Source organism: Triturus cristatus, chromosome 6 (assembly GCF_964204655.1).
Source record: "Triturus cristatus chromosome 6, aTriCri1.1, whole genome shotgun sequence".
NCBI classification, from domain to species: domain Eukaryota; kingdom Metazoa; phylum Chordata; class Amphibia; order Caudata; family Salamandridae; genus Triturus; species Triturus cristatus.
The window spans coordinates 1,162,230,176-1,162,254,012 of NC_140589.1; the positions used below are offsets into that span (position 1 = coordinate 1,162,230,176).

Sequence of the window (23,837 nt, forward strand, 5' to 3'; positions counted from 1 at the left end):
TGAAGCATAGTCATCTACAATAAAGAATCACCATCATTGCCTCCACTTACATGTGTGCTCACTAGCTCCAGAAGTAAAGTATTTAAAATACTCCTTTCCTCGGAACCCAAATTGTATATCAGTAAGGCTTTCTTCTTCTTTGAGGTGAAAGTGTCCCCATCTATCGCCTCAAGATAAGCGTCAAATGTCTCCTTCCACTGCTGCCAAATGAGAGGAGGATTACCAGGTGATTGCAAAAAAGGAGGTGGTGCGAGTACGCGATCCATTGGGTGGCATTGCGTGGGTGAGTTGCTGCCCAAAAACAAAAAAAAACACAGCCCAACAATGATCAGCCTAGACGTAGAAATTGTCTTCCAACTTGTCTAGAGTGCAAAACGTGCAAACCACTGCTGGAGATACAGTCAAAATGGAGTTAATGGAGTACAAGGTGTGCACATCACCGACGTGCAAACTCCCTACAATGAGTTAACATCACAATGGATTGGAAATTCCACAAAGTGGTCACAGTGCCACCACTAGAAGTTCACCAGAATATGCTGTGTCCATCAGCGATTACTTCAGAACTGAGAGCATAAATAGGAATCATTACAGGCCTGTCATTACAAGCCAAACATTTTGCCTGCTGTAATAAGACGTTTGCGGTATTGGATTTTGCAAAGTGTGATCACGTTGAGCGTAGGGGCTTCGGTGCTCGCGCCTCGATCACCATTGCAGTTCAGATCCTTTTATGCAAAGTAGGGATTTAATACAGTGAGCATTCAGGATGCCAACAGCTGTGCGCATCAGCGGTACTAGCAAACACTCACGTTCCTATGGCAGCGCACAATAAATTGAAATGCGGCAATCTAAAATGGCCGCACGCAACGTAACGACGTAGCGTTACGCAGGGCCAGGCCAGTCAGGCAAAGACTCCAATCGAAGTCACAGGCAGGGGAGGCGTGAGAAGCAACGTAAGATGTGCTTCAACCACGCGCGCATCCCCAAAATCAATGGAAAAGTACCTCAAAATCGAGAAAATCCCGCGTTGGCAGAATCGGGATCACAACTGGAAATGACAGGGATTCACGACGATGGTTAGATCATCAGAGATGAAAGCAGAAGCGTATCAGCACCACACGGAGAACAACTGAAACGGAGTCCAGATGAGTCGGCCTGCAGGCACAGGATTCACACCAGAATGTGGAGGCCGAGGACGGGACAACTCGTCGCCACTGAAAGGAAGACGAGAGGCAGGTAGATTCACCAGCTTCCTTTATTCCATCCGGTCACTACAGCCTCCTGGCAGCAACTGCCAAAGCCCTGCATTCCGTGTTCCACACAGGGAACACAAAGAAGGAATGCACGAGCACAACACTCCACCCCACACTAGATCCCAACAACTTGGTAACTTGATTAGACGCCTACACCCTGCACCAGGACCAGTACTGGTGTCACAAAAACTCTATTGCCCAGCACCACTTGCAGCGGCGAGGGCTGCCAACGTGAACTGCCACGCCTGGAGGCGCTTAAAAACTACAGGGGACTCCCGCAGCATGGGACGCCTACACCCTGCACTGGGACCAGTACCGGAGTCACAAAAACTCCATTGCCCAGCACCACTTGCGGCGGTAATGCCGCCAAAGTGAACCGCTGCACCAGGAGGCGCTTAAAAACTATAGGAGACTCCCGCAGCATGAGACGCACGCGGGCATGCCCGGGCAAAGCCTAGGCCAAGGGCGGGCCCCTCTACGCCCGTCCGAGCCCAATCAAGACTGGACTGGGCCACCCCCCCCCCCCCCCCCCCTTGATCCTTTGTTTTTGGCTTCGATATCTACTCCAGGGGCTCATTCAACCAAGATATATTTGTGGGCTGGAGACGCAAAGATAAGTGAAGGTAACCGATTGACTGTTTGTTTGTTTGAATATTCTTGAACAATGGGGAAACGGAAGCCCACTATGACATCTAGAACAACTGATACAACATTGGATGGTTTTTTACAAAAAGCGGTAGGGGCTCTAACGAAGGAGATTGAAATAGTTGAACGTAGACTTTCTTCTGCTCCCTGTGTGATTCCTTCCGACCATATTGACTCTGAGATTACTATCCTTGGAACTGTCGTTGGGCAAAGGCCACAACCACCCTTATCTCCTGTTGTAAACGTCTCAAGACAGAGTGTTTTACCTGCCCTAACTCAAGGAACTGACTCGCTTTCTGGTGCAGCATAGAGATTTTCTGAGACTTGCGCAGAAAAAGGAGAAAACGAGCCGATGTGGCAGGACCCGATAATAAATTGAGGGGTATTTCGCCAAGGGGAAAGAGAATTAAGAAAACTACCTCAATTGACAACAACTCAAGAACTCAACTGGGAGGAGGGAGGGCAAAAGTATTAAAAGCCCCAGTTACTAATGTTGATGATATTGATGATAATGGTGACAAATTGGGTATAGTTATAAGAGAGGCTTTAAGTCTCATTTTGGCTAGACTAGCTAGTATTGAAAAACAGTTATCTGGTATTTTAAGGAGTCTGGTTGATAGCCCAGATTCCAACCAATATGAAAACATTAATTATCTGAGAGGTTCTAATGTCAATACTATTATTCCCAGTGTCCCATCAAGCAGATTCAACTTTATTAGTGCAATACCTACTATAAATGTACAGGCCCCGCTCATTGACACACAATCTATCAATGAGGGTAATGATAGAGCAACCCGGGAAAATCCTGACCCAGTCCTGTCTAGGAATGCCACAGGGAATAACATGACAGTGGGGCAAGGGAATATAAATCACTCTGACACCTGTGACAGCAAGGGCCGGTCTGCCTCAAGTTAACATAGTTAGTAATGAGACTGGTCGAGAACATAGGGTCAGGAGGGGTGCTAAAGATGTGTTGAATTTGCCTCCACAATGTACACCATATATCCTGGTCTTGAATGGGGTCCCCTGCTTGGAAGTATGTCAGGAAGAAACTTGCCAAAGTCTTATAAATAAATCAGCCTATTCGTGCTCTAATAAAATTTCATCAAAGATAAACTGGCTCCAAAACATAATCATGGCCAGACGAGTGAGCTGGTTGGGCCATACAACCAAGAGCGGGGCGGCGATTTTGCTGTACTTAACTTCAATAATGCTTGGTGTGCACATTTTGCATGGACGCATTTCCAAAGTCCACATGCCGACTCTATAGAGGCTTATCCTTTGGGCTTTTTCTATCCACCGCAATACAAACGCCGGACAAGGGAAATCACACATAGGATGGGTCCTAGGGAGAATATGCCCATGCAGCCACCCTCCTTTACTCATCAAAATTGTTTCAATGTCCTCTCAGAGATGTTAGAAATTGATTGACTAATTGGGTGCTCGAACATTCCTGTGGCTCCGGTGACAGCAGGGTTACCCCATAGAGATCAGGGGACTGGAGATCAACTAGATTTAACTCACGATAAGGCTTTTGGTGCTCTACCGGAAACCCTCTCCAACAAAGCAATCCTTAACACGAATAAATGGGACAACTGTGAGAACTCACCCCTCTACCAAAACTTATACTTAAGTGAGACCTTGTCTAGGGAGGCTTCTGGGTCCTTTATCTCTGCTACACAAGATATGAATAATGAAGCCATTTGATTGAATAAATGTGGCAAACAAAAGTTTCTTCTCAAATTCATCTCCTGGAATATTGCAGGAATTGGTTCTAAATTGTCAGATGAGTCCTGGTTAACATTTATTACAGGTTTTTATATTATTTGCCTCCAAGAGACATGGTACACGAAGGATATTCTATTGAATGGATATAGCTCCTACATAGTTAATGCTACCCCCTCACTCTCAGGAAGGGTTAAAGGAGGACTGGCAATGTTGATCTCAGTAAAGTTTGAAAGTATAAAAGTTACAGTGTCTGCACCTCAGCCTGGTATCAATTAGTCATGATACCAGGGGGAGGTGCCGACAACTAGTCATGATCTCTAATCTGGCACAAGTTAAGTTACTAGTGATGAATTGGTACTATAATATGTTTAATCATAACACTTCTCAAGTCATTGAGGCACTAAAGGCAGAAATTAATATACTCTCAGAGAAGTGGCAACCCTTGTGTATCCTCTGGGTGGGAGACTTTAATTATTCAATCTGTCTATATAGCTCAGGCTGTGCATGTGGGATGTCAAGTATGGGGGGGCAGCCTTTGGCACATTTTAATCATACTATCCAGGTTGAGGCTCTTAATTCTATCATTTTGGCGAATGATTTAGGCCTTATTAATGACTTAGTTAGCAACCCTGTAATACAGTGCCCTACTTACGCGGGTGCAGGTAGGGAGAGTACTATTGATTTTATGTTTATATCACAAAGGTTTCTGCAACGTATTGGTGATTTTGTGGTGGCCCCACATAGTGCAAGTGATCACAACCCACTTATAATTGCAATTAATATAATAGCTCAGCCGGGTATTGCTCTGGGCCATAAAGTCTCTTTTAACCCTAATAAGGGGGTAACACTTATATGGAATAAAGCAAATCCTATTGAGTTTAAAATTAAAACAGTCATATCAAATTATGACTCTATTCTGAAGTGTTTAGAAAATGACATCTCACCTGCTGAGATTATTCAGGAGTTTCAATTGATCTGCACAAATGTAGGCAAAAATGTGACTAGAACAATCAAGGCAGTGGACCACCCGGAGAAAAGATGGTTTAATGCTGAATGTACTAGAGCACACAAAAATCTAAAACTGGCATTACATGCACACCCTCGAGATAGGGTCCAGATTAAAATTGCCAGGAAGGTTTACAAAGATTCTGTGAAACCGAGGAAAGAAGAACTAAGGGGTTTAGCCTGAGATAACCTGGATAGAGTGAGCACCCTCAAGAATTCGAAAAACTTCTGAGAAGTTATAAACCGCCCTCTATTCAGCGAGGAGACAGGCAGGATGGATTCCCTGATCGTGGCAGATGTCTGGGTATCCCACTATGCGGCCATATTCAATCCTAAAGGCCGCAGATATGATATCCCCAGCGAGGATCTGCCTTTAGATTTGATCTTGGCACGCCATCTAAGTGCATCAATCTCTGTAGCTGAGGTTGAGGAAGCCATAGCTAAAGGTATCAGCATGAAAGCCCCTGTCCCGGATGGTGTCCCACTGGATTATTTTAAAAATAACCAGTGGTGGCTGGTGTCATTTGAAAGTGTCGGGGCGTAACAGTTAGGGATGACTTGAGGAGCCAGCGAGCACTGCATTTTCATTTACTTTCGCCTTGTTATTATTTTGAAGACTGTGCACCCCCATAATGGAGGTCCCATCACACCCATTTGCACAGAATCACAATTACAACAGGAGTACATGACCACTTCCCTGTGCTCTCTACAAAGAGGCCAAGGATTGGATGGGCATGTATTCCGAACACATTTTTGACTGACTGGCACACACTGTGAGAAACTTGCAGTGCCTTCAGCTCTAGAGCTCTCAATTGCAGCATAATACGTAGTGCTGCTGGTGTGACTCTGTTCAAAGGATGGGTGATCAGGAATGAAAAACTGCTCCGATGTGTTCTGGCCTGAGATATTGAGTGAACTGATTTATAAGGCGGCCTGCATGCCTGTTCTGCAATATCAATTCTGTAGTGTAAGGTCAGCACCTACAATGCAAATCATGTAATGAAGCTGGCACCTTCTACTCAACTGTTTGTTTGGCGTGCTACTGGCTTACATGTGTTTCTGAACAGTGTGTAGAAAGTTAACACGACCTATGCTGCGCTTGCAGTCAGACGTATTTGAACACATTAATTAGATAATGAGTGGGCCAGTGCGAAATGTTAACTGAGCCCCTTTATTGAGGGAATTACAACTGTTGCCTCTATTGGCATATATGGGAGCATAAAACGGCTTCCTGCAGTGACTCACTAATATATGAGTGCACATCATGGTACCTACTGACTGTGTTGGTCTCCAGCCTTGCCACCGGCAGACAAAGGCCAGGCAGGATGCAATCACAGAGCCAGGTCCATACAAACAGAGCTGAATGTCATGCTGGTGGCCTGATTGACGCTGCCGTACATCACAGATGTGGTGGCAGATTTGAGATTTAGTACATTCTGCTAAGTAGCATTGCTAACAATCACAGTCCCATCTTTTTATTTTTTTTATTTCATCCTCAGGTTTTTCATAAACTGACACCCCAGATTCAGTCCTTCGCTGAACTATGTATCATTACTATATGCATCTAGAGAGACCGATACATACAGATCGTGTCACATGGTCACAGCCACACTTTGGAAAGATGCAGGCAGGCATGGCAAGGCAAGTAGTGCACCGGCCTGTCTGTCAGCGGCAAACCTCAATCAGAGCTCTCAGATATCACCTCCTACTAGTAGGAATGTGAAGCTCAATCTAATATTAAATATACCTCCCTGGCACGAAGTGAATGCAGTGTGTTTTCAATTGAGCAAAAAAAGACTTCTACCCTATGTAGCAACACAAGTGTACTCGAGAGAGTCTGGGTTTCTGTGCCGAATGATAACCTTTCATACCAATTCAATAGCTTTCCAGATCCATCCCGGAGTAGCTAGGGTACAGTTTTCTTTGCATTCTGGAGATTGCATTACAAGAACTACAAGTCCCATAATGCAAAATTGCAGACATGTCAGCCCTTTAAAATAATCTGTGACGGCTCACTGTTTAAGCAAACTGTCGGTTATATTAAAATAAGGACTTCAATAAACATGCCATCAGTGGGACAGATATAACTATGCATTGAAGCACACTGTGATATTAGAAACATATGTATTATCATATTTATCGCTGCTTGAAAAAGATGTAGCTGGCGCACATCTGAGGGGAAAGAGTGAGCAGGGGCCCCTGAGGTGGGGAACGGTCAGACACATGGTGCCATGAGCCTGCCTATGGACCAACCGGTCCTCAGTATACTTCACCAGTCACCCCAATAGCAAGTAAAAAAGCATGAGGGCAAGCCCAGTAACCTGGATTTAGGAGTGTCTATGGCTATGCTTGGAGTGAAGATTAGCTATACTGGTTATAGCTTATAAGAGGCAGGCCTGAACCCGAGTGAGTTATTAAAGGTTTCTTATAAGGGTAAACTAAATGTAAAAACATTATTTTCCGTTGATATTGAGTCGGGCCTACATCTGCGCTTTCCTTTCCCTATTGGCCCTTCCTTCCCTCTCGCCGCTGTCTCTTCCTTCCAACTGCCGTCGCTTCCCTTTCCTCTTACTGCTGTCGCTTCCTTTCCTCTCACCACCGTCGCTTCCCCTCTCACCACTCCTCCTTCCTTCCCTCGTGCTGATAGTTCCTTCCCTCTCACCTCTGTCACTTCCACCCCTCTCACCGCTGTCGCCTTCATTCCCTCTTAGCGCTGTTGCTTCCATCTCTCCTCTGTCGCTTCCTTCCCTCTCACCACTCCTCCTTCCTTCCCTCGCGCTGATGGTTCCTTCCCTCTCACCTCTGTCACTTCCACCCCTCTCACCGCTGTCGCCTTCATTCCCTCTTAGCGCTGTTGCTTCCATCTCATCTCTCCTCTGTTGCTTTCCTTACCTCTCACCAATGTCGCTTCCTTAGCTCTTATTGCTGTCTGTCACAAAAGATCACCAGTCACTATCTTTCCTCCTGCCCTCTTTCGTTCTTGCTTCTTCTCACATCTTACTCTGTCCTTTTCCTACATTCTTCTTCCTTCCCTCTCCTCAGGCTTCATCCTGGCCACCTCTCATCCGTTTCTGCCCACTCTCCTCCCCTTATCTCGTCCATAGATCCGTGACTTTAAAACGGACTTCAGTTGCTGACTTCCCCTGAGGGCGCCAGAGGAACACATAATATTTTATATTTATAATGCTGACAATATGCCGGTTACCGTTTTTAATTAGTAACAATAACAGCAAATGGTGTCATGTGGTTAGGGGCAGCGGGCTGCGGATCAGTAGATAAATCACAGAATGCCTCTGGCAATTAACCCGCTGAGCCATCGTTCCGGATAATAGCATCACCAGGCACCCTGCTTGCAGTATCACGGAGGCCCTGAGTGCGTACTCACAGTATCACGAGGTACTGTGTGTATTCGCATAAACCCAGAGCACTTTAGACTATCATCAGGCACCGTGCACGCAGTATCGCGAGTCACTGAGTACTCAAATTATCACGAGGCACTCTGTACTCACACTAACACAAGGCACTCTACAGTATCACAGGGAATCGTGCACTCAGTATAACAAGCCACTGTGTACAGTACTATCACTACTACAGAATGGAGGGGGGGAATAATAAAATAAAATAAAAACAAATAAACTTACCACCAGGATAAGGCATCACCTCCGCCGGTCGCGCGTCGCATCACGTCTCCGAGTCCTCTCACAGACATTGCCAAACCATAAGTCTGGATGCGACTGGGGGCAGCTACTCGGCTGTATCCTGCCATTTGACAGGGCATGGGGCGGCTGTACGTCCCTGCCCGAGCAGGATCCTATCTTGAGACTCCTGCACTACACTAGGCATGCGCAGCATACCTAATGTATTGTCAATGGAGTGGGGTGCTGAAATAAAAAGTGCCCTTCTCGCAGATGCGCAGTCGGAGTCCAGTTCTGGACTCCTGCTGCTCTCGCCTGCGTGTGTGCGTGCGCTGTGGGTTTATTGTTGACCATGACTCATGCGCACTTGAGTCTGTGAAGCAGCTGCCAGCACAGGCCAGAAATGTTACCAGACGAATTGCATCTGCCGTCTGCTCACATTTCTTGCTGCCCGTGAGCAGTTTTTCTGGTTGATTCTGCTAAGTGGGGCGCTGCCCCAGCGCCCGCTATGGACCAGCCGCCACTGAACCCTGAACTGTGGGCCGCATTACTGTCCAATGTTTTTAAGGCAGTGGTGATCGGGCCCATCCCGGCAACCTGGAAGGAGGCTATAGTGATCCCTGTGTTTAAAAAAAGGTACCAGGTGCAATCCCTCTTGCTATAGGGCTATCTCCTTAATTGATGCCACCGCAAAAGTATTGGGTAAGGTCATCCTTGCGAGATTAGAAATCTGGGCCAGAGATTCAGGGATTATTGGAAGTTCACAGTATGGCTTCAGGAGGGGCTTGGGTACCACTAAACAGTGCCTCAACTTGTCACTGATTATTGGCAAGTACATGCGTGCCACGAAGGTTTCTATGCATCTGGCCTTAATGGACTTGTCCAGTGCCTTTGATACAGTAAATCGGGACAAGTTGTGGGCACTAATGGGGAAAATGGGAGTCGAGGAACCCCTTGTTTCTCTTCTCCGTAGGCTCCACACCTCTACATCTGTACGCATTAGATATGGCACCAATGGCGAAAAAACTAGGCCTATTGTATTAACAGAGGGTGTCCGCCAGGGATGCATACTAGCACCTTTTCGTTTTATAATTTACACTAATGGTCTAGAAGCGTTCCTGGTAGAGAAAAATCTTGACTGTCCACGCATTGGGAGTGTCCAAGTTCCGCTCCTCTCTCATGTGGACGATGCTGTGCTCATGGCCCTAACTGCAAATGTCCTTCAAAAATCTCTTGATGCATTCTCCGATTGTATGCTATCGCTGGACTTAAAGGTCAATTTTGTGAAATCTCACGTGATGGTCTGTGGACCTAAAACGACCAAAACCAGAAATCCTGTAGTTGGCTCAATGAGAGTTGATAAAACGAAAAGTTTTTATTACCTAGGGAATATTTTTAACTAAAAGCTGAAATGGGATTCGCTTGTGACATTAAGAATGCATAATGCTAGTAGGGTGGTTGAGGGACTTTTTCGTTTTGCATCTAAATTAGTGCAAAAACCTGTGACTGAGCTTGTTACAATTTACAAGGCCTAATGTGTCCCGGTGGTAACATACGTTGCAGGTGTCTGGGGGTACCATAACAGTAGCCAGTTGCAGACTATGGAGAACAAATTTATTAAAAGGCTGCTTATGGCTCCAAAAGGTGCCCCTACTACCTTTTGTCATTATGAGGTGGGACTTGACTTTGTTGAAGATTCTATAAACATTGCCTCCCTAGTTTTATGGGCCACAATTTGGCTATCGGAGGAGCTAACTTTTACTAGAGATATTATCATAGACTGTCTTAATCTTGATGGTTTATTAGCTATCCCCTGGCTATCTTTTGTCAGGGATAACTTTTATAAGTTGGGTCTGGGATATTATTTTGATTGCCCTGCAAGTATTCATGAGAATGTGAAAATAATTATTAAAGAGGCACATTACGGCAGGGCAAACACCCGTCAATCCCAACCAGAGGTAGCAGGCCCTCTGTGTTTATTTCCGGCCCAACAGCAATTTTACCTAACGTTTACCTCAAATATCCAGGCTCGCTTTTACCTAACAAGGTTACGTTTATTGACCCTGCATTTTGTAGTGGCTTTTCCGACACAAGCTGGTTGGACAGACAACTTGGTGCTCTGCCCCTGTGACAATTTGGCAGTTCAAAGCACATTGCACCTCATGCTTTTTTGCACCCTATATAAGGAGCCTAGGAGTAGATTTTTAGTCCCGATTTTAAAAAGCTCTAGGCCAAGCTCTTATACTGATGGTTTTAATCTCTTGTACTCTTTTGCCCCATCAGACATATGTATTGGGGTTTCCAATTTTATTAAGGTGGTAACTGCTATTAGAAAATGATATTGATACTTGTAATTGATCTACATTATCTAGTATTAATAATGAATTTCCCCTTAGTGTTGTTTTAGACTGATTTTAAGGATGTTATTCTTAATTTGTATTTCTTTTTAATAATTGAAATAACTGAAGTGATTATCATGTGTATGTAAATAGGCCATGGTAACTTCAAAATGTATAGTTGATTTTATGTACTTTAATGTTTTTTTCTCTGAAACCGAATAAAGTTACCTTGATGATGATTAGTAAAGTGTTCAGTTATTTGTGCTGTTTTATATAACACAAACTTGGCTGTAAGTCTTACAACGCTTTACAAAAGAAACAGAATACATAACCAATTTTCTAGGCATGGGGAAATTAAGTGGTTTTGGCCAGGATCACAAGATGTTGAACTGAGTCTGGGATTTGAACCTGGTACACCAGTTTCAAAGTCCGTGGCCCTAGGAGTTACCCACATCTCCTCCTAATGAGGTGTACGTGTACCCCGTAGAAAAGCAGTCCCCCCTAGTCTCTCATCCTTCTGAGATCTACAGAGTGCCATTTCTTCAGGGCGATAACACCTGTTATTTGCAACAGAGCGAATCGGCAGAAATGACAGTAGCAATGGCCAGATGGTCTTGTTTTTCCTTATTAACATCTTATTTGGCAGCAATTCCAAAATGTTTTTATTCTAAATTTATCTTTTTGTTTTTGATAAGAATTATTTGTAATCTTCTAGAAAACAAATGTTTGTAAGCAGTTTCAGGAAAGCAACTTGTATCTAGTGTTGAAACAGCTTAGCAGGTACTGCTAAGACAGACAGTGAACATACGAAGACTGGAGCGTTTAATACACGTTAAAAGTTAAAGCCATTCTTTTCCAGTTGAATTTGACGCCTCTTTATGGAATTTGAAGAGCTACAGCTCTATAAGAAAGCTTTCAGGCCACAGATGTGAGGAAGCAGGGAGTTGGTGCATGAGTAGGTGTTTATTAGATTCATCCCATTTGCGATCGCCTATAGCTCAGTGAATCTGATGATATGGTGTATCAGCCATTTTAGGTCCTCGAGGCGCTGTAATAATCAAAGGTGGTTTATCATACCAGAATTTCCGTGTCAAGTTTTGCAAGGTATTTCCCTGTTCATTTCTTCGAATTACAGAAGCTATACAGATACCGTTTTTTACTTGCGTCTTGCTATGGCAATACTTACTCGGTAAATAAATAAATGTTACATTTTATATATTTTTTTGTAGGCTTCGCAATAGGAAAAGCATCTGAGAGAACAGTTGCACTCCGAAAAGTAAGTATTCATACGCTTAGAACAATTGACTTTTAAACGCAATTTCAAATACATTAATTTAAAAAGTATGATTGAAAGATACCAATGATCTTGATTTTTCCAGTGCACTTCTGTCTTCATTTTTAATATGGATGACTCGAACTTAAGCACCAGGGCCCGACTGGCATTTTATTCCATCGGGCATTTCCCCAGTAACCATTTGAGGCCGATTTTGAAAATCCAGAGCCGTTGCTGGTCGCTCTAATATTCCCACCCTCCGGACGTTTACTACGGCAGGCACGGGGGTTCTTCTAGAAGGGAGAGAGGGAGGAGGGGTGGTAGAGAGAAAGAGATCCGAGCGGGAGAAGAGAAGGTGTGAAAGGACGGATGGAAACAGAGAGAGAGAAACTGCCAGAAAATGAATCGAGGGCGGGCTGTTTTTGCCATGGTGGAAAAAGGAATCTATGGCGTACGGGGTTTACATGTAGGAACATTACTATGGTGTTTGCACCCATGCCATTATATGCTAGCTAAAACAAGTGCATGCCTTGACCATCTCCAGAAAGTCATCAGTCTAACACAAAATGAGGAATTACTGGGAACATCAGACCTGGAATTACTGATTTCCCTGGTAATTCCTTGCTCCATAGTGGACCCTCGTGGTGCAAGTCGTAATGACTGGATTTTAGAGAGTTAGTAACGTGACCCATATTTGTAAATTGGGCACTTTTGAACTTGTAAAGGCATCCCAAGTGTTTTGAAAGGTATGGAAGAGTGCATAGTTTTGAGCTAGCTGCAAGCATGTTTGTTTTAATTTCAGGGAAATCAACATTGAAGATCGGCCCAGCAAACCATAAAACAGGCCCACAAACAGACAAAAAAAACGGCACAAACACTGACCTGTCAGATCAGCACGTTGGGCAATGCCTGATTTTTCTATATACCACTCTGACCTCGTGACGTACACAGCATACCTGGTGGATACACAGAATCCCTTAAAACCAACAAAACAGATGCATATTATATTGAAATACTGACGAGTTTCCAATTGACCAAAACTGTTAGAAAAATGTAATGATCAATTCAACCAGCAAAGCTTAGACCCTAAATACGAATAATCCACATAATTCCGACTCCTGTTTGTGCAGGGGTCGGAAGGATAAGTTATGCCGACCTTTACACCCTAATTATTAAAAATATCGTGCCTAACACCGGGCCGCTCATAGTGAAGTTACCGACGAGCAAAGATGGCGTCTGCTGCCCAATTTACAGTCTTCAACTCAAATGGGAGGCTAAGTTCAGTCAGTTTGAGTTTACTCACAGTAGCCATCGGAACGCCCTAAGCCCAGTGCTCACGATGTCACCATTGGTTCAACCCAGTTTAAGTATGTTTTCCTATTGGTTGAAAGGGTACATTTTATTTCAGATGTTTCGGTATAGAGCGATAGATGAGTTCCATTACTGTAGTAAAACTAGTAAATAACGTTCAAGGATAGTGCATCATTGAGGTATCATAATTTTGGATGCATTACTACTGGTTTTATTGGAACAGGGTAAGTCTCATGAAGTATAATGAATTCCTGTTGTCAAACTTAAAGTAAAAGAAACAATACAAATGTTTGTGGCTCTTCTGCCTGTCCTCTTTCACCTCTCTCCTTCGCGCTTCATCTATCCATGGGCAATGCAGGAGCCATTGGACCTGCTAAGAGTAGGGTGCCCCTCCTTCAGATCTCTACTGTTTGACGATACTTCTGGCCCATTCTGTGTTCAGGTTTTATGATTCCCACGGAGAGCCAGGGCCTGAGCCCTTTTTTTGCTGAAGGACACCATATCAGTGGAGACCAGCTTTCATTCCACTCAGGTGTAACACCAAATTATTAAAGAACCACACAATGGGTTTCAGCCTCTGCAAATGGCAAAAGCAACAACACATAGATCATAACATGATAATAAAAAGACAAACAGTGCACAGTCACTCTCATAATACTTTGAATAAAAATAGTTTTTTGTTTTTTTACTTCTAGGCAAAGAACAGAGCAATTCACTATTTGCACTACATAGAAAGATATCAGGACCACACAAGTAAGTAAAAATCAGCTTCTAATCTTGCTTATATCTGCATGTACAGCAGGCCATGTGTTGGAATCCCCTAAAACATTTTGCTTTTCTCCTCTTGGTTTTTGCTGATTCTCTCTCCGTGGCCTTAGGGCTCTGAGCACTTTCCCACTGAAAGCGTAAGTGCCCTTACTATACATGCTAGGAAGTTGTGCTTACCTGATTGGTTTAGGTGCTGTATCTGTAAGTACCCTGTAAAGAGGTATACCATATACCCAGGGCAGGTATTGCACTGGCTACTAGAGTGAGCCGCAGCACTAATTGTGCCACCCACAAGAAGAGCCTTTCAAACATCTCAGTTTTCACCACAGTATGCAGATCCTGTATTCTTTAGCACCTTCAGACATTGCTTAGTTTAAGCGAATTGTGTCTTTTTTGCCCAGTGTTGCATATAGTGTACACTGTTCTTAGTAGATACTTTTTAATACTCTGTAGTGTGTTTCTCATGAGAGTTTCGCTGTCTTCAAACAGTTTGGTACAGGGTCTCCATGGTGTGAATACTGTTTACAGTACCCACTTCTCTTCTCATATCAACTTCCTTTCCCAATGTAGGTTTGATGACTGTCAGGGGTTTGATACAGATAAAAGTTGTCCATAGTAGGGCATTCATTTTGGAACAGACATTCCGTATTTTTAGTAACTTGGCTTTCTCTGAACAGTTGTATACAGATTGAACACCTTATACAATGAGGGTTTCCCATATATTTGTGGTTGACTGTTAATGTGAACTACTCTATCCGCGAAGTGTATTGTACAGGGTTATTGTAGCACCTAACTAATGTTTTCTATACCTAAGGGAGATGTTTCTGTGATGGCATTAATGATGCCTCATATTCTTCTGAGCTATTTTGTACTTACTTTTAAAGCTTTTAATGCTATACCCGTTTAAAGAGCAATGTGTACAAAAGAAGCTTGGATGATGTCATCAGTGATGTCATTTGGGATGCCATCATTGATGTCATAGAGCATGTCATGGATGATGTTATATGTGAGGTCATAAGCAGTGCATTGCGTGGGTGCAAGTTATGGTGGGGAATGTCTGTATTTTGTTTCAAAACTTTAATCTTGTCACCGACTAATTCACCTTACTATATCATTACTTTAACCTTTGTTTTTTCAGTCTATATATATATATATATATATATATAATATATATATATTCATATATTCCTTGCATTCTTTTTGTGCATCATTTATGCTGCACTCTAAGCCTGACAGGGTATCGTTTTGACTCATACTGGGAGCTTACTTGTGTCTGGAAAAAGGAAAACCTCTCTGAAGAGCTCATAATACGAGCTAAACACCTGTCAGGAGTTACTTTTAATAATTCTAGGTTGGCTTGGATGGTATTTCCCCAGTCCAAAGCTGTAATACTGTGTCTGGAGACATAACAGGCTTTTGACATTTTTCAGATCGGCATTGATGGCACTAGCTAATCCTATGCATCAATATTACGGGGTGGCACCTTGAAAGGCCTGACCTGTAATCACATCTTCTTAACTGAGGATTTTAACATCCATATGTGTGGGTATATTAGACAAGGAGGAGTGGAAGCCATGGGCTGTGCCCGACAATCTGGTGTTCACATGTAGCACAACCCTCAGGGCACCGATCTTAACTTAATCCTATTTGAACTTGATTAAAATCTGTCATGAACAAGTTGCCTCCGGGTAAAACAGACATTACTCCCACCTTCACCGGGAGAGGTTGTGAGACCTTCATAGACTTCACCTTTATATCCACTCCTTTCTTTTCTCTGGTACAGACTTCTTTGTCCAGTCAAGTGAATTCAGCGATCATAATCCCACTTGTGTGGCAACAGGTTGGGCCCGAGTACATAGACATACTGAGGTGGGTGGGGGTGTATTCCTCTCAAAGTGGCGGAGGCGGGGAAGAGTTTAAATTGGGGACGTATAGCACCCGAGTCCTTTAACGAATCCCTTGTAACTCAGTGTAGCAGGGAGTTTGCCACCTGTCTGGAAGGCGAGGCTAGCGCTTCAGACATCCTGGGTGCATTTGGAAACATGTCCCCTGTCATACGGAGGCTTTTAAGAGCCCCGAATAGGGGCCGTGAGCCACAAGGCCCAAGATGGTTCGATTCAGTCTGTTCCCAGGCTTCTAGGAAGCTGAGACAGGACTTAAACAATAGGTCCCGAGAGGTGGTGGTGGTGGTGGTAAAAGGACTGCGTAGAGCATATAAGCCTACACTAGCAACTCGTAAGTCCTCGCTGAAGGAGGAGGCCTGGTCTGTTCTAGTGGAGGCAAGCACACTGCGCAATAGCTCTAAGTTTTGGGTCCTCAATAACAGCCCATTTTTTTCAGACGAGAACGCCAAATTATTGGACGCCCACATCACGGAGGATGATTGGGTCCACCACTTTGAGGGTATTTTTCAACCAAAATCCACGAGATCTGAAGGGCAGGAAAGCGTGGAAAGCAAGGCGGATCTCATATTTTCCACCCAGGAAGTAAGATCTGGTATATTGGGTCTAACCAAAAGAAAGGCCCCAGGGTCAGATGGGATTCCTCCTGACCATTATATTGTCCATATAGACTTTTGGGTGCCTGTCCTTACAGCTGTTATTAATGCTGGAGTGTGGGTCGGCAGCCCAGACTCCTGGGCTTTATCTCCTAGATTCTGTGGTGAAGGTGGTGGTTCATAGGATTCTTAACAGGTTGGTAACTTGGGTGGACGAAAGCAACATTTTATCTGAAATACAATATGGTTTCCGCCCTGGCCGGTCTACTGTAGAGCAGTGCTTTGAACTTATATCTTGTTCTGAATAAGTGGACTGTGGCTCGTTCATGTCCGATATATTTAGCCTTCATGGACCTGTCCTCAGCCTTTGACTGTGTGAACAGGTCCAAGCTATGGCAGCTGATGGTATCCATTGGCATTGTTAAAAACATAATTTGGTTCTTGAGGGACCTTTACCGAGATTCTAGGGCGGTTGTCCGCTACTCTAAGGACCTGAAAGTGTCCCGTCAGTTTAACATCAGGAGGGAGGTGCGTCAGGGGTGCATTCTTGCACCTTTCCTTTTCAATGTATTCATCAACTCCCTAGAAAAGGCCCTTCTAGCCACCAAAGCTGACAGTCCCCATGTAGGCAAGAGTAGCCTGCCACTCCTTTTATATGCGGACGACGCAGTCCTCCTGGCGAGGACTGCAAGGGACTTACAACTTCTCCTAAACTCTTTCGCCTCCTTTATTGAGGAACTGGACCTGTTGGTGAACCACTCTAAATCATATATTATGCAGGTGGGACCCGCTAAGGCTAAGCAGCCCACCTTTAAACTAGGGAGCTCTTTAATACCAAAGACCAATGTTTTCTCCTATCTAGGAGTAGTGTTTGACGACTCATTGAGCTGGAGCCCCCTGCTTAACCGAAAGAAAGGGGAGCTAGTGAAAGCCTCAGCTGCTGTTTTTAACTTTGCCAGCAGAGTGGGAGGCAAACCAATAGGGGCCATGCTCAAGATCTACCAAGCGAAATGTATCTCAAAGTTCAGTAATGGAAGCGAGATATGGTGCCATATCGCGCTTGGGGCTCTGCAGATCACCGAAAACTCATTTTTGCAAAGAGCTCTTTCTGTCCCGCAATGCACCCATCTTATGTTGTTCATGAGGAATTGGGAATGCCTTATCTCTCTGACAACTTGGCTTTTCGACCTCTGGCCTTGTGGTTTAAAATATGGGCCAAGCAAGAAAGCATAATTAGTAAAGACGTCCTACGGGACTGTCTTTCTCTTGATCACTTTTCAGGTATTCTATGGCTCCGGTTTATAAAAGTAAGCCTTGCCAGACTAGGAAGAGTTGATCTCTTTACGAATCCAGAGGGAATTGGTAAAAGGAACCTCACTTGGGCCAGGGAGTATTTTTTTAAGAATACGACCTAGTGAAAGAGAAGGAAACAAGCTGTGTAAGCCCAGTGTGCGCAAGTATGTCGTACTGAAAACCATGCCTATCACGGAGCCTTATCTTCTAGGGCTGAAAAGCATACACGATCATTTTGTTTTGACGAGGTTCCGGCTTGACCTTTTCCACTACTTATTGGCATATCCTGATGGTTCTCACAGAGGTCAGTGCCTCATGCCCTGTGGCTGCGATGGAGAATCTCCTCAGGACATGATGCACTTTTTAATATTCTGCACTTTTTATACTGTTCCCAGAAGGTTATTTATAATCCATATCTTAAAAAAATGGGCTTTAGGAGGGTGAGACCAGCTTTTATTTTCTTACAACTTCTTACTAGTGATACTGTTTTGTACACTCTTAATTTTTTACGGTTCGCCATCAGTCAAAGGACAAACTGTAAATATTATCTGTATTGTAACTTATGTTTTTTATATGTGTATAGCTCATCTGGATTTTATAACACTCGCCAATTTGTATTCTGATTTATGGTATAACATAGGCCGTATGACTTTTATGGTTTTAACCTTAAAGCCGAATAAAGGTTTATTGAATTATTGAATTGAATAATCCTATGCTTAAAGACTTTGATGTAAAAATGGCAAAATATTTTGTCCCTTTTTAGCTTGGTGTGGATAACACTGTGCTAATCCCATGTCTAAAAACTTTGCTTGAAAAACAGACATTTGAGGTGAGCAGATTCAGCGGGTTGCTGGTGTTGTAGGGTGCTCTATACAGGAACTGCTCTCCTCCTAAGCTTAGGATCTACCCTGAGTTCCTTGCTTCCTTGTGTCTGTGTGCATGTGTATATATATATATATATATATATATATATATATATATATATATATATATATATATATATATATATTATGTAGTTATAGTTAGGACCTAGTTTCCATAGGAAGAGCGTTTTGTGTTTTGCCAATAACTTTGGCGCCGCTTGACGAATCTTCACAAAATTTTCAAAACAGAGCAATACTTTGCCTGGTAATGTCATTCTGTGGAATTTGGTGGAGTTTTTTGGTAAGTCCACTGAATTCTGCGAACTCCACCCAGGCCTAGTAGAAAGAGGAAAAATAAAGGTCAGCAGCAAGCTGAAAGAGACAAACTAAAGGTTATAAGTGAGTAGAATAGAGGCAGGAAAGGAGCAGGAAAAGGGCAGCACCCACTCAGGCACTCATGCATCCCCTCATAGAACAATTCAGACACCCACTCGGATACTCACACACCCATTCACAGACCCACTCCAGACACTCACGCACCCACTCACATATCCAGTGAGACACTCATGCACTCACTCACTCTCAAAGGTTACAGTTAGGGAATAACATTGAAACTCCATAGAAATTCACTGGAAAAAAAACAAAGGTTACAGGGACTTTGTAGTTAGGAAAACATGGATGTTATAGTGAGGCTCAGACTTCTCTCGTACAAAACCATAGAAATGCAGCAGTTATAGTTAGATGTGTAAATTATAACTTACGCACCCGCAGTGCACTGCTTATGACCTCACATATTACATCACTCATGACATGGTCAGTGACTTCACTGATGATATCTCAAATGAAATCACTGATGACATAATACACAGAACCACTCACACCCCCATGCAACATCTAATACATCCACTTACACACCCACACAACCTCTCACATGCCCACTCACAAAGCCATACAAATACTCATGCACCCACTCACTTATGCATAGAGCCACATACACACACTCACTTATTCGTACAGGTACTCACATAACCAGTCACTCACCCATACAGATACTCACACACCCACTCACTCATACAGATACTAACTCATGTACTCAGTCACCTAGACAGTAACTGAGACAACCACATGGTCTCCCATAGAGCCCCTCTCACACTCACTTAGTCACCCATACACCCACTCACCCCCATACAGCCACTCACTCACACAAGCACTTACACACCATTCATGCACCCATACAGTCACTCATGTACCCTCACACACACCCATGCAGACACTCATGCACCTGTTCACTCACCCATACAGCCACTCATGCATTCATTCACCATATACAGCTACTCACACCTGCTCACTCGCCCATACAGCCACTCATGCACCCTTTCATTCACCATTTACAGCCACTTACCCACCCACTCACCCATCTAGCCACTCAGACAGCCACTTACCCATACAGCTACTCACACACCCACTTATTCATCCATACAGCCACACACACACAGAGTTACACAAGCACTCACATATTCTGTTTTAAAATAGAATCACTCATTAGTAGTTTCACAAAGTAAACAAATCCAATTTTTATGATACCTTAGTACACATTTTTAACACTCAAACTTCTAGCAAACACTCAAAATAACTGGCTGTCATCAGTGATGTCACCTGTGATGTCTTTTGAGATGTCATCAGTGATGTCACTGACCATGTCACGAGTGATGTAATATGTGAGGTCATAAGCTAAGCTATAGTTAGCTCAGGTAACTATAAATGCTGATTGTTAGACGGACCGGGAGGGTCGGCCGAGGACAAGGGGAGAGGTCTCCGGGGAGAGCCGTCTCCAGCGATCGTACAGACAAATAACTTCCCCCCCCACAGACAGATACCACACAAGGATAAGATTTAGCGTTCTTTATATGCACTTCTTAAGGTACGATGAAATGGTACAAGGAGGTCTGGACTCAGGGGTCCCCTCGATTTAAGTCTCTCAAGATAGGAAAAGGGGTAGCGGGACAGTCTGTTTACCAGTCTGGTAGTTGGGATGGTATGGTGATTAGCTCACAATCCTCGAGCTTGGTGGTTTAGCTGGTACGGGCCGCGGCAGCGCCAGCAGGTCCCGGTGGAGATGGTCGATATACGGTCCGCGGCAGCGCCAGCTGGTCCCGGTGAAGATGGTCGAGGTACGGTCCGCGGCAGCGCCAGCAGGTCCCAGTGAAGGTGGTTGTTACAACGGGCCGCGGCAGCGCCAGCAGGTCCCGACGAGGATGGATGTTGCAGAAGGCCGCGGCAGCGCCAGCAGGCAGGACGATAGTTCGCAAGATAGGGCTACGGCAGCGCCAGTAGTCCGTCAAGGCTGAGTTCTCTCGGTGTCTCTCGACTCCAGGATACAACTACCTCCCTGCTCCGGAGCTGCTCCAGTTATAGGGCAGGCGCCCTTTGATGTCCGGACCCTCGCACTTGGAGGTCGGAGGGTCCGGGATGAAGGTGTCCAGACACCCAGCAGGGGGTGGAGCCAGCGCCTGGGGGAGCTGGAGGCGATCGGCACCTGGCGGGGGAGAGTCCTTGGCGCTTCGTTCTCCCATTGACCTGCCAAGTGGTCCGCTCACCTCCGGGGTGGATGGTGGTGCCAGGATGTCGGGGCCGGCCAGGCCCAGGGTTAGGGTCGGATGGAGGCCACGCAGCCTCGTGGCGCAGGGCCCAAGATGGCGGCTTGACCCGGCCGGGGGAGCCGGTGGTGGCTTGGGTCCGTGATACATGGAGGTCCGAGGGCAGGAATTCCGTCGGGAGACGGGGTGCGGGTGATTCTCGTGGGTCACGCCTGGTGGGCCTGGGCTGGGGCCCTGTCATGCGGGGAGGGAGCCAGCCCTTCGTGTGGCCTGTCCAACATGCGTCCCCCCCAGCCGAAGGCGGGGAGAGTCACCCATCTTCTTGGGGACTCTCCTCGTCGAGGCGGAAAAAGCGTGACAGGCCATCCGCGTTGGCGTGGTCTTGGCCCGGTCGGTGCTCCACGGTGAAGTCCATTCCCTGCAGGGAGATGGACCAGCGCAATAGTTTTGGGTTCTCCCCCCGCATCTGCATCAGCCACTGCAGGGGTCGATGGTCGGTTTGTACCCGGAAGTGGGTACCGAAGAGATAGGGCCGGAGCTTTTTGAGGGCCCACACCACTGCGAAGGCCTCCCTCTCGATTGTGCTCCAGCGCTGTTCTCGGGCCAGGAGACGTCGGCTGATGAAGGCCACCGGCTGGTCATGACCTTCGGGGTTCACTTGGGAAAGAACCGCCCCGATGCCGTGGTCGGAGGCGTCTGTCTGTACCACGAATTCCCGACTGTAATCGGGGGCCTGGAGCACAGGGGCGGTGCACAGGGCGGCCTTCAGCTTTTCGAAGGCCGCTTGACAATCGGGGGTCCAGTTAATCCGCTTCGGTTGGTTTTTGGACGTGAGACCCGTGAGGGGCCCCACAATGCTGCCGTAGTCCCTCACGAACCGCCGGTAGTAGCCGGTGAGCCCCAAGAAGGCTCGGACCTCGGTCTGGGTGACGGGGGGCTGCCAGGACTGGATGGCAGCAATTTTAAGTTGCAGCGGGGCCACCAGCCCGCTTCCCACCTGGTGCCCAAGGTAGGTCACGGACCCTTGACCAATTTGGCATTTGCCGGCCTTAATCGTGAGGCCGGCCCGCTGGAGGGCCTGTAGGACCTCTTGGAGGTGGAGGAGGTGGTCGGACCAGTGGCGGCTGTATACAGCGATATCGTCCAGGTAGGCCGCGCTGAACTCTTCGAGCCCCGCCAAGACCTGGTTCACAAGACGTTGAAACGTGGCGGGGGCGTTCTTCATGCCGAAGGGCATGACCTTGAAGTGGTAGTGGCCATCGGGGGTAGAGAAGGCGGATCGTTCCTGAGCCCGGGGTGTGAGGTCGATCTGCCAGTAGCCCGCTGTTAGGTCGAAGATACTGAGGTAGCGGGCGGCCCCCAGCCGGTCGATCAGTTCGTCCGCCCGGGGATAGGATGAGCGTCGGTCCGGGTGACAGCGTTCAAGCCCCGGTAGTCGACGCAGAATCTCAGTTCAGGTGTGGTGCCGGGGGCAGCGGCTTTGGGTACCAACACAACCGGGCTGGCCCAGGGACTGTCCGAGGGCTCGATGACCCCGATCGTGAGCATTCTGGCTACTTCTTCTTGTATGCAAGCCCGTACCCGATCTGGTACGCGATAGGCCCGGTGTCGGATAGGGGGACTGTCCCCGGTGTCCACGTCGTGCAAGCACCAAGGGGTGACCCCGGGGGTGAGGGAGAACAGTGTAGCGAACCGCAGCAGGAGGTCCCGGCAGCCCTGGCGTTGCTCTGGGGTGAGGGCATCGGAGAGCCGGACCCCGTCCACGGAACCGTCGTTCTCCTGAGCCTTCAGGAGATCCGGGAGGGGTTCGGAGTCTTCCTCTGCCCCACTGTCCGTAGCCATCAGGAGGCTAAGTTCTGAGCGCACAAAGTGTGGTTTGAGTCTGTTGGTGTGGAGGACCCGAAGGGGGTTCCGGGGGGTCCCCATGTCGATGAGGTAAGTGACGGGGCTTTTGCGCTCGACCACTTTGAAGGGCCCCGTCCACTTATCTTGCAAGGCACATGGTTCGGTGGGGGACATCACCCACACTTGTTGACCAGGTTCGAACTCGACGGAGGAGGCATTGTGATCATACCACCTCTTCATGTCTTCCTGGCTGGCCTCGAGGTTCGCCTTGGCCATCTCCCTGAAGCGCCGGGTCTGGTTGCGTAGGGCCAGGAGGTACTTGAAGACGTCTGGAGGGGTCTTTAGGGGGGCCATCTCCCAACCTTCTTTGACTAGGCTGAGGGGCCCTCGCACAGGGTGCCCGTACAGGAGTTCGAAAGGGCTAAAACCGAGGGATTTCTGGGGAACTTCCCGGTAGGCGAAGAGGAGGCACGGGAGTAGTACATCCCACTGGCGACGGAGGGGCTCTTCCAATCCCCCAATCATCCCCTTGAGAGTGCGGTTGAATCGCTCCACTAGTCCGTTCCCTTGGGGGTGATAGGGGGTCGTGAATCTGTAGGTGACCCCGCACTGTTGCCAGAGGGACTTCATGTATTTGGAGATGAAGTTCGTTCCTCGGTCGCTGACGACTTCTCGGGGGAAGCCCACCCGGGAGAAGATCCCCATTAGGGCCCGGCCAACCACCAGAGCGGTCACAGTTCGTAGGGGCACCGCCTCGGGGTAGCGGGTGGCGTGGTCCACCAGCACCA

At 46.4% G+C, this 23,837-nt stretch overlaps 1 protein-coding gene across 1 annotated transcript in view; it reads left to right on the forward strand.

The window, feature by feature from the left end:
* The window catches only part of MRPS5 (mitochondrial ribosomal protein S5), a 428,043-nt gene that overhangs the window by 358,793 nt on the left and 45,413 nt on the right, over nucleotides 1-23,837 (forward strand). Inside the window, exons 7-8 of the mRNA XM_085612093.1 lie at nucleotides 11,832-11,878; nucleotides 13,882-13,939. Of these exons, the coding sequence (XP_085468219.1) occupies nucleotides 11,832-11,878; nucleotides 13,882-13,939 (105 nt within the window). The remainder of the gene's footprint in view (nucleotides 1-11,831; nucleotides 11,879-13,881; nucleotides 13,940-23,837) is intronic.